Consider the following 17,088-nt stretch of genomic DNA (forward strand, 5'->3'; position numbering starts at 1 on the left):
TATAGAAAGACAGCAATAAAAAACAGCTATGAGTTGTAAACATACTATGAAGCAATATAATTTATTAAATCACAAATATTAAACACTCTTGTGTTCTTCCTTAGTGTGAGGACAACTGACAAAAAATACAAAGTAATTAGGCAAGTATAAGGAAATTGTATTGGTTACAAATTAAAATAACAATAGAACCTAATTAAAGGCGGCGTAAAGATACTTAATTTGGAATAAACAATGTAGATAAAAGCTAAATGAAGGCCTGGGAACCAAGAAGAAAATTAAACATACATAAATGAATAGTCTGATAAGTAATCTAAGTCTTTATTTAAACTGTTGATATAAGAATTGGTTCTAAGAATCCATTTCAATTCTTCTTTGCGTCTATGCGAGAGGGATGAAAAGTTATTAGTGATCAAAATAAATCTTATGTCATTAATGCTATGGTTAAGTAGATTAAACAAGTACTAACATTCCCTCAAAACAACACAGACAGCTGATGGTACAGAACAGGATATTACAAGGGATAGGCAAATAACATTGGGAGTTGCAGCGATGATGTCACAATTGACTTATAATTTATATTAGACTTCTAAATAAAATGACTGTAGATTCTGGAGGCTTCCCAGATCCCACATGCACCAACTCGTTCCCGTCAGATCCAAAAAATGTCAAAAATTATTATGTAAAATCATTTTCCTTTTTATAGCTGTGCCTAATAAAGTACGTACCTCAAAAAAGTTTGGGAAACCAGCTCTGCAGGTGCTGCAAAATCAAAAGCACAGAATGAATGAGGTAGGAGCACCTCACTATGCCTTTGTACTTCAACTGGAGGGTGTGTTTGAATTGCAGATGAGCTTCCAAAAAAAGCGTATGTGTACCTGCATATAAAAATACAGTTAGTTATAACAATTTGCATGGACAAAAAAAAAAATTAATATTTGCCTGTTCTATGTTAATTCTTTTTTCTTTTCAATTTACAAATCATTCTTTTTTATTTGTAACATGACAATAATCAATGTTCAATTATGGTCTACGCAGGAAGGAATGGAGACATAAACAACTGTGGCAAAGACAAGCCCAACCAGTCACTCGTCGCAAAAATGTTAGTTATTAATACAGGGTTAAAGAGTAAAATGAGAGCTATAAAATGGTTTAAATCCGATATTTTGCCATGAAGTTACCGGATTTTAAACATACAGCTGTTTAAGGAACAATATTTGAGAAATCAGCCTTCAAAATTTATGATTTCAGGCATTTCTCAGGCAGAAACCATCACTATATTGTAAGAAATCGTTGTTTTAACATTGAAAATGGGGAAAATAACAGCATAGCATGATATAGATATATAAAGGTAAGTTTAATGCAATAAAATAGATTTCAAAAAGTTTGACATTATAGCATGTTTTGGTCATTATCTCAAATACAGTGCAGAAAAGATATTGGTAGTCCTGAATTTTTAAAGTAACATGCAAATTATAGACTTCGACATAGAAATTATTGAATTAAAAAAATGTATACCCCGATTTTAAAACTGGATAATTATAATAAAAAGTTGATAATTTTTTAGTTACTTAAAAATGGGCAAGTTAATTCCAAAATGATTTTTATGATTGTTTAGGTATTTTGCATGGGACAATACATACATCTTAAAAGTATAGTAGAAATGAATAAGTACAACCTCAGATAAATATTAGCAACATTCTGAATGTCAACATCTTTGATGCTGCGGAGATCAATGGAGAAACAGTAGTGATGATTAATATGACTTTTGAAGTGCTGCTCAGACGATGCTTGGCAGGAACTGTTATAATCTGACGTGGTAACATTTTCCTTGGGGTTTTTTTGCACTAAAGCTTTTATTGATGATTTGCGCTCTTGTGATTCCTTAGTTTTGCTTTCATGTTCTTTATCTAAAAAAAAACATAGCAATAGAGGTAAAATTATATTCTACATATTCTGTAAAAATAATTTCATTATAATTATGGTGAGAGCATCAATATTTAAGAGCCAGCTTTTCCCTGATATATGGTAGGTCATTTATAATTTTAAAATTTGGCAGCTATCTTAGTGGCAATCTTGAATTTTTGCTGTTTACCCCTAGCATCTCAAATAGACTAAAAATATTAAGGGAGTTATAGTCAATATTAAAATTTAGCGGCCATTTTGGCGGCCATCTTGGATTTCTGCAACTGCTAGTGGCTGAATTTGATTTAGTGGTGCCACTGTTTCTAACTCTTTATAGTAGTATAGACTCAAAAACTGTTATGGAAAACTTCAAAAATATCAAAACAATAATAATAACTACATTTAAATTCATTACCAAAGGATCTGATAGTTTTCCATAGCAAGAAAATTTTGAAATACTCAAAATGGCCAAAAAGTGATCTTGAGATTTAAAAAGCTTAACGCACACGTACATGCACGTTATGACGTGCGCACGTTATGATGCACGCCCGCAGACGGTAATGGTACACGAAGTTGACCCTTGATATGAAGTATACTCGTGTCAGTGTTGTAAACCAGTCTGCGCCATCTGGCAGGGGTCAATTTTTGATAAATCATAGAATTTAACAGATTTGAAGGAAGAAAAAAGGGGGTAAGAAAAATCATTCATTTTGACAATGATGACATCATCAAAATTAAAATGGAGGGCACAATTATGAAAGAAAATTGTCTGAGCTATAATATACTGAAACTTGTGAGACGATCGATCAAGGATAAGCGAGATACGCTTAAATAAGTAAAAAAATAGACGTCATTAAATAAAAATTCAGGTTTTTCAAATTTCAGATGGCAATATGATGATGTCACAATGTCCGATTAGCCATAATGATCTATAAAATCATATCTACAACTCATGTCCTTTCAGAATATGCATTAAAAATTGAGGGTCACCACTCATCCTAAGGAGCTATAACTGATTAAAAATAGGCATGATTTTGGCATAGTTTAACTGTATATCGACACAAACGTGCGCACAGATTTGTATGTTTGATGTGTGTGTAAGGCATTATTGCTCCTAAAATGACTGAAAAAGAATGGTTATTTGTGAATACAGTGTCAGAAACCCAAAATATGTATAAAAAAAAAACTAATCCCTGGCTTCCGCATGTGCTGTGCGCATGAAGATGTGCACGTGGAGTGCACAATTTTGAAAATTTAGAAATGCTCTAAATGGACTGAAACATGCATATGCACCGCGTGCGCAAACGTTGACGAGGATGAAAAGTTGATCCATGATATGAAGTGTACTTGTGTCAAGTTTAGTTGAATATTGCATATTTGTGAGGAATTTATGGTCATTCCTAAAATTTGACAAAACAGCACGCAGATGACATCACATGACTGTGATGTCACCCAAAAATTCTCATGCAAAACTTCAAATGTAGATCTATATGCTGGCCGAGTAGCAAGGATAGAGACTGTGTCGTTTTTGAGAAAAGCTGTTAACAAAAAAGGGGGGGAAGAATAAAAAAAAAATAAACTAGATTTGAACTCGTCACTAGGACGAGTTAGGTGATCAGCTTTGCCGGCAAAAGAAAGCAAAACAGGAAAACAAAATTTGTAGCCCAACCAGTTAGGAACTGGTCACCACAGGCATGCTATACAAATATTTTACCACTAAATAAAGTAACACACGTCATGACGCATGCAGACAGTAATGGCACACAAAGTTGATCCTTGATATGTATACTTGCATCTCTTAGTGTTGTAAACTAGTCTACCTTACTCTAGCAGGAGTCGTCATGCGCTGGACACGCTGGAGCTACAGACGGTAGGTTTGAAGAAAGAAGGATTAGGGGATGGGAGTCAGAGAAACATTCATTTAGACCATGATGATGTCATTTCAAAATTATGACGCACAAGTATGCTTACTTTTTCACGCGCGCACAAGAAATTAAGATACATGAACTGAAGTTTATGCCTACTTAATACGATTTGAAAATGACAATTGGTTAGGATATGATCGATAATGTAAAAACGCAAAATTGCACATAGATGACATCACTCATGACTGATCATATTGAAAAGCTTCTTGTAATTATTCCAGGGAAAGGCAAATGATCGTGAAGTTCTTATATTAATAGCTCATGGCAATATCGTGCTAATAAAACCTGGGGAGAAAGAAAGAATTAAAAAAAAAAAGATGATGATGATCTCTGTCAATACCATGAGGTGATCCGCTGATTGCGAATCACCAAAAAAAGAAAGAAAAAAAAAAAAAAGATCTCTGACAAGAGGTGATCCGCCAATAAATAAATAAATAAAGTAAGAAAAATATTACGAAAAACAATTTGTGATATGCTGTTCACTGAATAATAATAATATATTAATTTCCTCATACATTTAAACAAATACAGGAGGAGGCAGTGAAGTCAAGGAGGAACAAGGTTCCTGTTCAAGGTTTGGCAACACCCTAACATCAAACATGAAAGAAAAAAAAGAATGACAGAAGCACATTCACACAACAGTAAAGACACCCTGCAGAAATAAAATGTCAGAACATTGGTTAGATTAACAAATACCGTAAAACCTTGAATTGAAACCCAGTGGGCTTAATCTCGAAATGAAGCCCATATCGAATTGAAGCCCCCTTTTTAGTTTGCAAAAGTACCCTCGAGAAGAAGCCCATCTCGAAAAGAAGCCCATCGGCTTCTTTTCAAGACATCGCAGGCTTCTTTTTGAGATAGTACAGTACAAACAATGTACATGAATTTCAGAAAACAAAATAAAGTAAAAACAAGCTTTGCTTTATACAGCAGTTTTAGTGATTTAATGCCATTTAAATACACTTCATGATATTAATTGATGTTTATTTATTGTTTTATAGTAAAAATTCACAAAATTTACAGCATTCATTTTAAAAAGAAGTCCCCCTCTTTACTTTATTGCAAAAGTAGTCTCGAAAAGAAGCACATCTTGAAAAGAAGCTCATCCAAGGTTCGCAAAGAAAAGAAGACGCTCAGGGCTTCAATTTGAGGTTTTACAGTGTACTGAAATTATTACTTAAAATTAGTAATCCAGAAAAATCAGGTAAGAAAGAAAAATCAAGAATTTGACCTTAATAGAGGGAAACTAATATTGAAAATATTTAAGAAATAATAATAATAATACAGTAAATAAATGAACTAATCACTTACTTCTCTGCCCTTTCTTCTGGTGTCTTCTGCCTTTTTCTATCATATGTTTTTCATTCCCATACTCTTCATCCACAGTACTACTATCATCTACCTGAGTACTTTCAGGTGGAGTGTAGCTATCATCAGGTGACGGTGCTTGATCTTTTTCCATTCTATCATATTGTTGAGGAGTCTGCTGAGATAAACATATTGCATTTAAACAGTGGACATATAAATTTTAAAACAAATTTAGTATTAAGATAAGATAAGATAGATAAAGATAAGTATTTCGGTGTGAAGGTAAGATAAGTATTTCGGTGTGAATCACACAAAGGATAACCAAGGAAGTCTGAAGACTTGTCTCGGGATCCTTCTGGTTGTGAATTGGGCAGTACATCGGGAGACAATCCCCTACTCTTTTCTGAAGAGTGTACTGCGTTCTTTAACATGCACATGGGCCATACTGCACATGGGACCAACAGCTTAAACGTCTCATCTGAAATACGGTGCGCTATCGTAACTTGTATTTCAGTCCTCCAGCTGAAACACAAGGAGAGGCTGGGATGGAATTGAACCGGGGACCTAAAGATCTCCACGGTTCAGCGCACACACACAGTGGCTACCACCAGATAAGCCGACTGAGCTAGTCTGTACAGACAAATAAGCTTTATTGGAAAAATGATATCAGTGCTCGAACTTCAAGACACTCTCCAGGCGTGGATCCAGACCTTCGCCCAGATGAAGGTCAGGGTGAGAAATAAAAATGAAGTGCTGACCATTTTTCCAACAATCATACTTACTTTCCTTGACACATATTTTGAACAATACCATTTGTTTAAATCCACATTAGCCTATATCTTACACATTCACACTGATTGTGCTGTAGTCACTATCTGAGAGGTACATTCCCATTACATTATGGTCTTCCATTTCTATAGGGCATGATACAGTGCACTCCAAAGTTGGAGGAAATTGTGTTTGTGCATCTTGAAGTGCCACGCCCCCTTTTTGAGGTGTCAATACCTGGAAACTACAAAACCTATAACACTAATTTTTTTTAAGTGTTGGTTTTTCACATAGTGGATCATTCTTATGGAGTTTCATCAAATTCCGAGACGGTCGACCTGGGACCTCTGGTTGATTTGACACGGAATTACCCAGAGTTCAATGGCTTCAAAAAATAATACATATAATCATAGCCTAAGCTTGGACTGGAATGATGTTTAGTTATTGAAAGAAGGCCAGCCTAGGCTACATAGGCCTAATAAGTGCTTTTTTATTCTACCAACACACAATTTTCACTGGTTGGTCAGTTATTTTTACTGGTAAAAATGAGGGCTAATATGGCTTCGGGCGAACACAGAAGCACATGCTAACCTTTGTGCCCTCAAAGTTCTTGAAATAGGGGGGAATCTCTATACAGGTTTTTATTTGCATTATGTTGTTTATGGTGTTAAGGCGTGTCTGAGTAATCTTGTATAACAACCATCAAGACATCTACCGTATCTAAAGTATCTGTTCGTTTATCTTTTATAGAAATTCCATAATAAGCAATATTTTTTTTAAAACCCTAGATCACCTGGATGTTAGAGGATTCTCCATGCAGTGGCAGATTGAAGGGGAACCCAGCCAGCCCAGGCCCCCGTAAATATTTCAAAATTATCTTTAAAAATGGAGAAAAAAATTAATTCAAATCCTGAGAGTGCCATTTCTGGCCATCTAGAGGGGATGTAATCTAAATCTTTCTTACCTCAGCCGCAACTATGGTGGGGCTGAGGTGTCTATCTGTGGAGGTCCCTTTCTGAGCACCCTCAATTTCAAATTTCTGGATCCACCACTTCAAATCTGCACCTGCTCGCTCTCTCTACCAGGAGATTGAAAGGTAAAACAGAATGTTGTACAGGAGGAATGGCGAGCCCCCTCCCCCTCCTGTTTTGCAGCCTGACCTAAAGGCCAAAGAAAGACAGACAGCACTTCGACCTGTGAACCCAGAGCTTCAGGTTTCGACCTTTACGATTGGTTGGTCACATGACTTACTATATAGCGGGTATAAAATGTAAACAGACAGTGCCAGTGACGCTCAGTAATAGGAATGTATTAGGTCCCATATTAATATAACATAATATAATGTAGTAGGATTTGATATCGATATATAACACATTATAACGAAATCTCAATGCACTTAAAAAATTATAAAAAGTGATGAAAAAGCAACTCCTATTGTAACCAAAAAACTATTTTAATGCAGAATAAACAGACTGAGCAGAAAAACCAAACATATCTGCATCGTTCGCTGGCTGGTTGGCCGGCACATAATTCACAGATGCTCTCATGATGTAAGCCAATTATCTAGTCAAGCGTACAATACTCAAAAAGCTAAAACTAAAGATAAAGGGCACACACAAAAAAGTATGAATATTTGAAATTAATAGCAAGTACGGAAAAGATGCGTCTTCAAGCTTTCCTTGAATAACAAGGGTGAAGACTTATCTCAGACTAGAAGGTAAGCTGTTCCAGAGTTTTGGTGCTGCTACGTGAAACGGTGATTCGCCGTACGTTTTTAATCAACATACTGGAACATGAAAAAGAGTTACAGTAGGTCAGCTGAAGATAGGCATCTGCAACAGTTACTTAATTGCAGGTAGATGAGGTTAAAAATATAGGATGGGTTGAACTGTGTAGTGCCTTGAAGTTATCAGAATTTTGAATATGATTCTCTGCTTCACAGGCAGCCAATGTAGACGTTTTAGAACAGGTGTTATATGATCATATTGTGGTGTACTGGAAAAAAAAACGAGCAGCAGAATTAAGTGGAGTTGGAGCTTATGAATGAGTTTTTCAGGTAGAGCATAAAGTATACTATTGCAGTAGTCAAATCTTGAGGGCAGAATCCTCTGACAGAAATTGACGAATGTTTTTGATATTTCTAAGATGATAATACATTAACTTGCAAGTAGTGTTGATGTGTTTAGATAAGTGTCATGGATTCATCGAAAGTCACTCCAATGTTTCGAACAGCAGTCGAAGACATGACTAAGTCACTGACACATAAGGAATTCCAGGTGGTGAATTCAGATATTTTGAATGAATGCGAAGTGTTTCAGTTTTGTTGGAGTTAAGATATAATCTGTTTTTAGAAAGCCATTGATGCACTGACCCAATGCAATTTTCCTTTGGAGTCCTGGTATTGCTACTATACCTTGCTATTCAGTGGGCTTCAAACAGATATGCAGTTGTGTATCATCAGCAAACATATGGTAAGTGACAGAGTGCTGATTTATATATACACAAAGAACTGTAAGGGTCCTAAAGTTGATCCCTGTGGCACACCATAATCAACGTTAACGTATGATGACAATGAGTGATTGATGTATACAGCTTGCTTTCTTGATGTTTTATAAGACTTGAACCATGAGAGAACCATCCCACAAACACAAATAAAGTATAATCAGTAATAATGAGAACAGAATGACTGATGGTGTCAAAGACTGACAACAGATCAAGGAACACGGACAACAATACACAGTTTCCTTTGTCAATCTGCAGCATTTATATCACTGTGAATCTTCAAGGTTGCATACTCAGTGCTATGAAGCTTACAGTAGGCAAACATTAGATGATAATGGTCATATTCATGCAGATATCATGCAACAACTGTTTCAATAAATTTTGAGAGAAACTGGGTATTTGTAACAGGACGATAATTGGACAGCACATCAGATGACGACGATGAGTGATTGATGTATACAGCTTGCTTTCTTGATGTTTATATACATGTAAGGATCGAACCATGAGAGAACGGTCCCGCAAAGACCAATAGTGTATAATCGGTTAATGAGACAGAATGACCGATGGTGTCAAAGGCGGACAATAGATCAAGGAACACATAAAAACAGTTTACTTTGTCAATCTGGAGCATATCATTATGAATCTTCAAGGTTGCCGACTCAGTGCTATGAAGTTTACGGTAGGCAGACTATAATAGATCATAATGGTCACATCCATGCAGATATCGTGCAAGTTCACCTACAACAACCTTTTCAATAATTTTTGAGAGAAACGAGGTATTTGTAACAGTACGATAATTGGACAGCACATCAGGGTCCAGTGTGGGCTTCTTTTTTAAGTAGTTTGATGATTCCACATTCCAGGTCACTGGGAAATACACCAGTTGACAAGGATGAGTTGACTATCGATCGATAGATAGAAATGATAGTGCCTTTAAAGCTGGTTACTCACTGCGTGCGACGGCAAAGCAAAGAAGAACCCACGAGAAGACGCGGACCCAACAGATCGTCTTTTTAATGAGGATCCGTTCAGATTGCCACTGAAAATCAGCAGACGGCGTTGCGTCGTCTATCTCGCCGGAAGCAAATGTGGATTCCTTGTGCGACAGTCCTACGACGCATTGAGTGTCCGGCTTAAGAGACTACAAAATATTTGTTGGAAATGGATCTAATATACTGCATTTGTCGGGCATGGAAACAATTAATTTTGAGACAGCGTCTTTATAACAAGTGAGAAATTTTCAAATGTGTGGTTTGAGGATCATATCAGTATCCTCAAATTGGATACTAGTATAACTTTCAAAGCAAAAACCTGTTAGACCTATGAGCAAGGTCATGGTAACTCTTCAGACTGTGGTACGACATCCGTTTTGGTCCTTCCAAGAAGCTTATTAATAATTTGATAAAATGCATCGATGGTCAGCTTTACAGTTATCAACAAGAGAAGAGAAATGATAAGATCTTGCAGCGTGTATTGTGTTATGCTATGCTGTTTGAACCTAATTTGATTATCAAATCATTTAGTTTTCAGCCCTATTAAGCTGCTGATTTCACACCATTGGTGTGCAGGAAGGTTTCGCATAAATATGAATAGCCTAACTGTACAGCCATGCCACTTTCGTATAAATGCAAATTGGTGAAGGTCTTCTAAAAACCGACCATAAAACGGCTGCAATAACACCAACCCAAAGAGTGTTTACTGGATAGGAAAGCCAATGAATTTCTGCACATTTTGATGTGAAAATTACCAGGGGTTGTTTTGTTAGAAGTTGTTTTGCATGTTGAAAATATGATATTTTGAAATGCTAAAAAACTGTATTCTTGTTACAGCTGTGCTGGATATTAAGGAGTCTTAGAAACCTGACATAGAAAACGGTGTTGTCAGCCAAGGCTTAGCTAGGCTTAACAAATTAAGAAATACATCTAGCCTACAGTCGGCCTGGACTATGATGGTAATGTTGAGGAAATTTAAGTCGGCCTAAGGCTGTGGCCTGAAAGGATTAGTTATTTTAAAATTCTTCAGCAAGCAATGTACTGTGACTCAAAACACATACTCTGGTAGGCCTACTCATTGTGATCACTGAAAAAAATATTCCTATTTTTATTCACTAAATGATAAATAAAATGCAGATGAAAACATGCATAAAACAAACTATGCTCAGCAATTTCTTTTAGATTTCATATTTTCATAGTCTTAATAGTTGAAGAATTATTGAGCAAATACTAAAAAATAAGCATTACGTTGACCTTGTTCAATAATTAGCTAGCACAGAATAATTAAGGGGTAATGTTATCAGCTGGCTCTGGTTAACTATGGAAGGGGTTAACTGATTAAGAAAAGAGCTGGCAGCATAGGGTTAATTATTATCAAGATATTCAAACAATTCAAACACATGGATAATTACAGTATACTTTTTAAAGACAAGCAAAAAATATGACCATAAAACAATGGCACTCTACTGCAACCTTTCATCGTCATACATAAAAAATACATATGAAATTTGCTTCCCTGAGTTGTAAAACAATGATAAAACACACATAAAATTGTTAAAATACTATTACTGAAAAAACTTTGCACTTTCCACAAATATAAAAATATGGTTAAAAACAAGAAACTTAACAGAAATCACAAAAAAATTTTCTTTTGGTAGAAATTCAGAAAGAAAAACTTGATCTGTCTTATTTCATTGTTTTTAAATTGTAATTCAATTTCTCACAGAAGTATATTTTTATTTTACTTTGAGTCAGGTACAATACTTTCCGATGTGAATGAGTGTGATACCTTTACCTGAGGTTTTGTTGCTCCAAATTGCAGGGGAATTTCTTCCCTCTTTAGCACAACTGACACTCCCACAGCTGGGGCCATGCTGGCAGAAACTGATGATAACAGTTGATGATGAACAAGAGTTGGTGGGTAAAGCTGGAAAGATCCCTCTAGCACAAAAGGACTTTGATCTGTTTTAGGGATCAATAAGGATGCTAAGGAAATTTGACAGCTTCCCAGAGACTGGTTTCCACAGCAAAAATGGACCTTAAAAGTGAATAAATTTTCCATGTTTAATACATAATTAGTTTCACTTTAAAATTCTTTCTGCCATTGAGCATACCAAGATCACTATTTATTGTGCTTCTTATTAGTATGTTAGCATTAATGCAGTAAACTTTAAACATACTTGCAACTTTGGGTTCCCTTTGAAATATAACATTAGGGCCTCTTCGCTACTTCTGATCTTCACATATGCTCTTTCTGCAGCAAAATTTGGTGACAAAAGGTCTTGAAATGGCTCACTGGTTACATCATGGCCAAACAAAGAATAGTAAAAGAAAAAACCATCATCCTTTCTACCTTCTAATGTCCAACTTGAAGGAATTAGCTAAAATAAATCAAATGGTACAACAAATATTACTGTTTAATTCAAATAACCGTGGAAGAGCAAGTTAACGTGTTGACCTCTTTCTTGGTGTGTAGTGAAATATTGCATCCCAGTCCCAGTACTTATTAAGCCGTCTGAATCTTATGTAATACTGTATATACGTAATGATATTGCTTTCTTCTTGGGTATAGAAGTGGTTGCTGGCTGTTGAACACTTCCATCGTAACTATTGCCGGTTTGGCAATGTACTAAACTTAATTGAATAAGTTTGCAAATATTATTGATCATTGTAATTTTTTCTATACATTGCTATATCTTTAATAATGGCTGATAATGTATAATATTTGATTTATAATTGATTTGTGTACCAATACTAGGAAGTATTTCTTGTGTTTGTAACGAGAGAAATATTGTTGTTTTTGATGGCATAGTGATTACTGTGAGTGAATGCTGTAGTGTATTATTTGATTGATCATTTCTTATATTTTATTGCATTTATGATTATTTTACATCATTATTTAATTATCAAAGTTCATTTTCTAGATTAGACAGAATGTAGGCAACAGACGACTGCACACAGTGATGTTAGTTAATGATAGTTGTGTTCTTTCAAAGTTAGATTTTGTTTAATCCAGATAACACATTAATACAGTATTTACCTATGCATTGATGTTGTAATGGTTAATTGATGGATGTAATGTAAAATAGTGTCATATAGTATTGTTGTACATGAGAATATGTTGTATGTTATTTATGTTGTAATGTATGATACAACCCAATTAAATTTAATTACTAATTATTATTAACAATTATTTTTTAAATTATTAAAAATATCATATATTACAGTTATTTAATTTGTTTATTGCAGTAAAAAAAAAGTGTATGAAAACTCATAATTTAACTAGAAATGCTCCTTTTACTCTACACAATAATATTTTTCTCTGAGAATTGAGTTTGAAACCAATCAGGCTTACCAAACTCATCGTGGTAAGCAAAAAACAATTTACTATAACAGCGACAACAACATGAAAAAATATTATAATTTTCTCTGAATTAGAAATTTTCTTTGGGAATTATGATAGTATTTAGCCTATTACATATTCATGAATATATAATAGGCCTAATATCACCATTTTGCATTCTGCCAAGTTTAATAGCAATTGGACTCAGTGGCGGACCGTATGGTAAATTGCAGGGTATGCTAGGTATTGGCATATCTAAGATGTGCAAGGGGCGCACACACAAAATACAAATGTACCGTGTTATTTTTAATACCGGCATGGTTGTAGTATCTTCTTTTCAAAAGAATTCCTATTCCGGTATTTTAGAAAATTTCAATTCAAGTATATCATATTTCAAAATTTCTTCTATACCGGTCATATATATGCAAATTTATTTAAACTTTGATCATTGAGATTAGGCCTATATATAGAATACCCGATCGCCAGTGGAGGTCCCGATCTGTGGGAAAAAGAGCATGCGCACATACTCTAGGAAGCATCGCTTCCATTCCAGTTTTAAATTGGCTATTTTGACGCCACCACATGGTTGTCACAATAACAAATTTAGGCGTTGTAGGGTATGCTCTGACTCCCATTGGCTCACTAAATATGTGACTGGCTGATATTGAAAACCAGCTATGCGGAAATTCTAAGCAGCTGAGAGTACGATGCCATAGGCCCGACTGTGACTTATCCTAGATACCAAAGTAGGCCAAACATTGAAAAACTTTGCTATTCCAATGAACTGTAGCAATCAACTTGAAAAATTAAGGTTTACAGTTAAACTTGCCTAAGTTGACTTTGCCTAAAGTCAAATAATTTCTAAGTCCATCTAATTTTAAATGCCAAATTGTTGTGTTTTCCATTAATTAACAATCTGTAAGTCGTATTTTATCTAAGTCAAATAATATTTCAATGGCATTTTGGATTCGACTTTTAGGCAAGTTCAACTGTATATAGAAGATTCTTACTAAGGATGGTAAATAAAACGGATAAACTAGTGTATTACTATATTTTTTTTAATTTGTTTTAGCCAGGGTATGCACTGCCTTGATGGTCTGCCACTGATTGGACTTTAACAAACTTTATTTATCATTGTAATAGCCTAATTTACCTGATTAGTGAAATATAAATTTTGCAAATGAGCAATTAGCATATTCTCACATATACCAAAAATAAGAGGCTTTGTCTTCTTATTACCATCTTGCATTCTGCCAAGTTTGAAACCAATCAAACTTTAGTTATTGTGGTAACAAACAAGTGACTCACAACGCCAATGATAACATGAAGAACATGGAAAAAACAATGGCCTCCCAAGAGCTTCGTGCCTTTGGGGAGGCTAATAAACTTTCGCCAAAGGGAAACACCAGTCTCTGTTGTTGGACCTTTCCAATAAACTGTGATAGCACCATGCCACACAAGAGCAAAATATTCCAAATTGGGTCTTATTATATTTATAGTGTTATAGAATATTGGTTTTGATATTGGCTTTTTTCACCTTTACTGCAGAAAATCTAACATATTAACATTAAAACTGAGCAGTATAAAGGTTTTTGCAAGCACACTTAAAATGTCAATTTTTCTCCAATGTAGGTTTGCTTGCTTGAAACATTTAGTTTGGCCCTCCAGCCCATTTATATGAGCTCTTGGGGTGCAGCCACAGTCCCCACCCAAAAGGAGCTGCAGACCCTTCCTACTACTACCACCTAACACTTTACAACCCAGACTTAACAGTGGCTTAATGCATGTGCTTTCTGGGCCCAGCACTATACTACCACTTTTCGACAATACAGTAACTTTTTCTTTAGGAAGGCCTAACTATAAAAAAACCAAATAAACCAAAATCCAAAAAATACACACTTTGGCAGATTTATTAGAAGGGCCCCCTCCTACTACGACCCAGCATTTTACTATGGAGCTTTGATCAGTTAAGTAACACCTGTGTGCTTTCTGGGAAAACGCCCAGTTTCAAGCCTAAAATGAGCCCCGCTGAGGTACTCTTACTAGAACTCTAATACGTCACTTTTGACAATACGGTAAATTTTTTAATTTTCAAAAATGTATGGGGCCACAGCTGGATGCATCCCCACCACCTTTGAAATCGCATCCACCCTAAAACATGGCCATAAATAGAGAATTAAATACGGTAAATGATTACCCATAATAGTATGATATTCTATATATAATGGTATTTTTATTCAAAATTCATGAAAAGCATAAAACATGGCAGCCAAAAAGGCTGAATTACAGATTATGATCAGATTGGCCTTATCAATCATCTTTCAGAGCAACATAATTTGTGGTATCGAAGTGACACTTTATTAAAACAATCAATAAATTTGGTTACCAAACAGTCTTTATATAGGTATTTTGAAGCCTATATTATACGACCTGAAGAAAAAGTGAACCAAAAGTCATAGGCCTATAATTATTGTGGGGAAAGTAAATTTGTGTCCGTCTCTATTTTTGTAGTGTTGATAGATTCTACCTCATAGAATATGGGTGGATCTACAGAAATAGGGTTATGCGATGTTTGAAGCGCCGAGCAGAGATGGTGTTAAGATTTCAGATTTAGGAATGCTTAAGACCACAGACATTGATGGAATTCAAATCGAGAATTAGCTTGTTTTGGAGTTGGCCTACTGTAACTTTTTCTCCTCTTTCTAAATTTCTGTTCTTTTCTTCTCTCTTTTTCCTCTATTTTTTGGAGATGGGGCTAGCAACCATGCTTCCAGGATTGATTAAATGATTGATAATGCTTATTTATATTGGCAATTGCTTCACTGGAACTTAATCAATACATTCATAATTGAGTATGTTACGCCCCTTTTTACACATCTTTGCTACGATTGAGCACAACTTTTCAATTTTTGAAAATCATAGTGTCGTCGTACTAAATTCCCTGGTCAATTGTAATTCACTGTAGCACATGATGTCATCGCAATTTCGCGCAGTGGGTATGAATTTGTAAACATTAGCCAAAGAGCTATACTAATGCATTGATGGGAGTAAGAAGTGGTGTATAAATCATCTAAAATGTAATGAAGTCAGATTAGAAGATACTTTTTATAACAACATATACAGACCTTGTCATTTAAGGCGAGCAATCGCGCTCGCTCACCAAAACTGCTATCGAGGGGTGTGAAAAATAAATCGCCTTACATTTCAAAATAACTCACCTCCACAGCCCTCGAAATGCCCACACAATTTTTGATGACCACGGCAACTATTTACCAACGTAAAAGCTGAAAAACGTCTTTATACTGACAGCGTGGGTCATTATACTTTTTAAGTACAATTTATGAATGTCTACAAACCGAACAAACAGTTAATAAACAACGATTTCCAAACGAAATAATGCAATAATCACATTGCTCTCTAGGAATTAACAACTAATGTAGGCCCATCACAACACCCTATGAATGAACCGTTCGTACCGCTTTCTCAGTCCCAATAGCCTACTGCCAGAGATTATCTATTGATTTAAAACAACGCACCAGAAAATGTTAAAGTTGAATGATTAGATCAAGTGAAAATTACGCCTTCCATTGTTTAATAAAGTGCATTATCGCTCCTTAAAAATCAATTAAATTCAACCTGAAATGAAGACGGGACTCAAAGCAAGTTTACGAATTGATGGCCGACTCTTTTTTAGTAGACGTTTATTTGACTTGGATGTCATTTAGATTCATCATTGTAAATTACAAAGGCATAGCTTCACTTATTTTTCAAACAAGACACTTTTCAGAAACATGTTGCTAATTTAATCATGGCTGAGTTTAGGAGGCATGACCTGATGTCTGATGTTTACAACAACTGACTTGCAAGTGGCATTGTGACGACGAAGAATGTGTTGGGTTTAGGGGAAAAATATCAGACCGAAAATGCACGTAAAAACAATATAAAAGCATTTATTGGTAATTAAATATGCTGTACAGTACAGCAAAACAACAGGCACTTTATACTGTATGCATGTTAACTTTTCGTAGGTTAGACATACCGAACCCACAAGAATCTTGCTAGCTAGGCCTAGGTCTATGCCTGTTTCAGCGGCTAGGCCCTAGCTGGCCTACAACAAGCTTGTTTGAAAAGGGTTCAATGAACATCATAGCCAGTCACTACAGGTGAGGGTGGGGGGAGATCGGTATTAGGAGAGTGCACTTTATTATTTCTCTACATGTACATATTGGCTGGCGGTTAAATTTGATGTCTTGTTGACTCCTGTTGATTGCACTGTGACTGTATAGCGATTGAACGTTCACCTGAAGTTTTTCTTTAATCTCCCCGCCCCCAATCCCCGGCGCCATCC

General features: G+C 35.5%; 1 protein-coding gene across 1 annotated transcript in view; it reads right to left on the minus strand.

Annotated features, from left to right (window-relative positions):
* The window catches only part of LOC117108548 (centrosomal protein of 120 kDa-like), a gene marked incomplete in the record, with an annotated part of 55,130 nt that overhangs the window by 23,020 nt on the left and 15,022 nt on the right, over nucleotides 1–17,088 (minus strand). The window contains 5 exon segments of the mRNA XM_033250595.1: nucleotides 726–875; nucleotides 1,676–1,907; nucleotides 5,139–5,310; nucleotides 11,193–11,435; nucleotides 11,578–11,778. Of these exon segments, the coding sequence (XP_033106486.1) occupies nucleotides 726–875; nucleotides 1,676–1,907; nucleotides 5,139–5,310; nucleotides 11,193–11,435; nucleotides 11,578–11,778 (998 nt within the window).

The sequence above is a fragment of the Anneissia japonica genome, unplaced genomic scaffold, assembly GCF_011630105.1.
Source record: "Anneissia japonica isolate Jap-2015-1 unplaced genomic scaffold, ASM1163010v1 scaffold26_len2425191_cov177, whole genome shotgun sequence".
NCBI lineage: Eukaryota > Metazoa > Echinodermata > Crinoidea > Comatulida > Comatulidae > Anneissia > Anneissia japonica.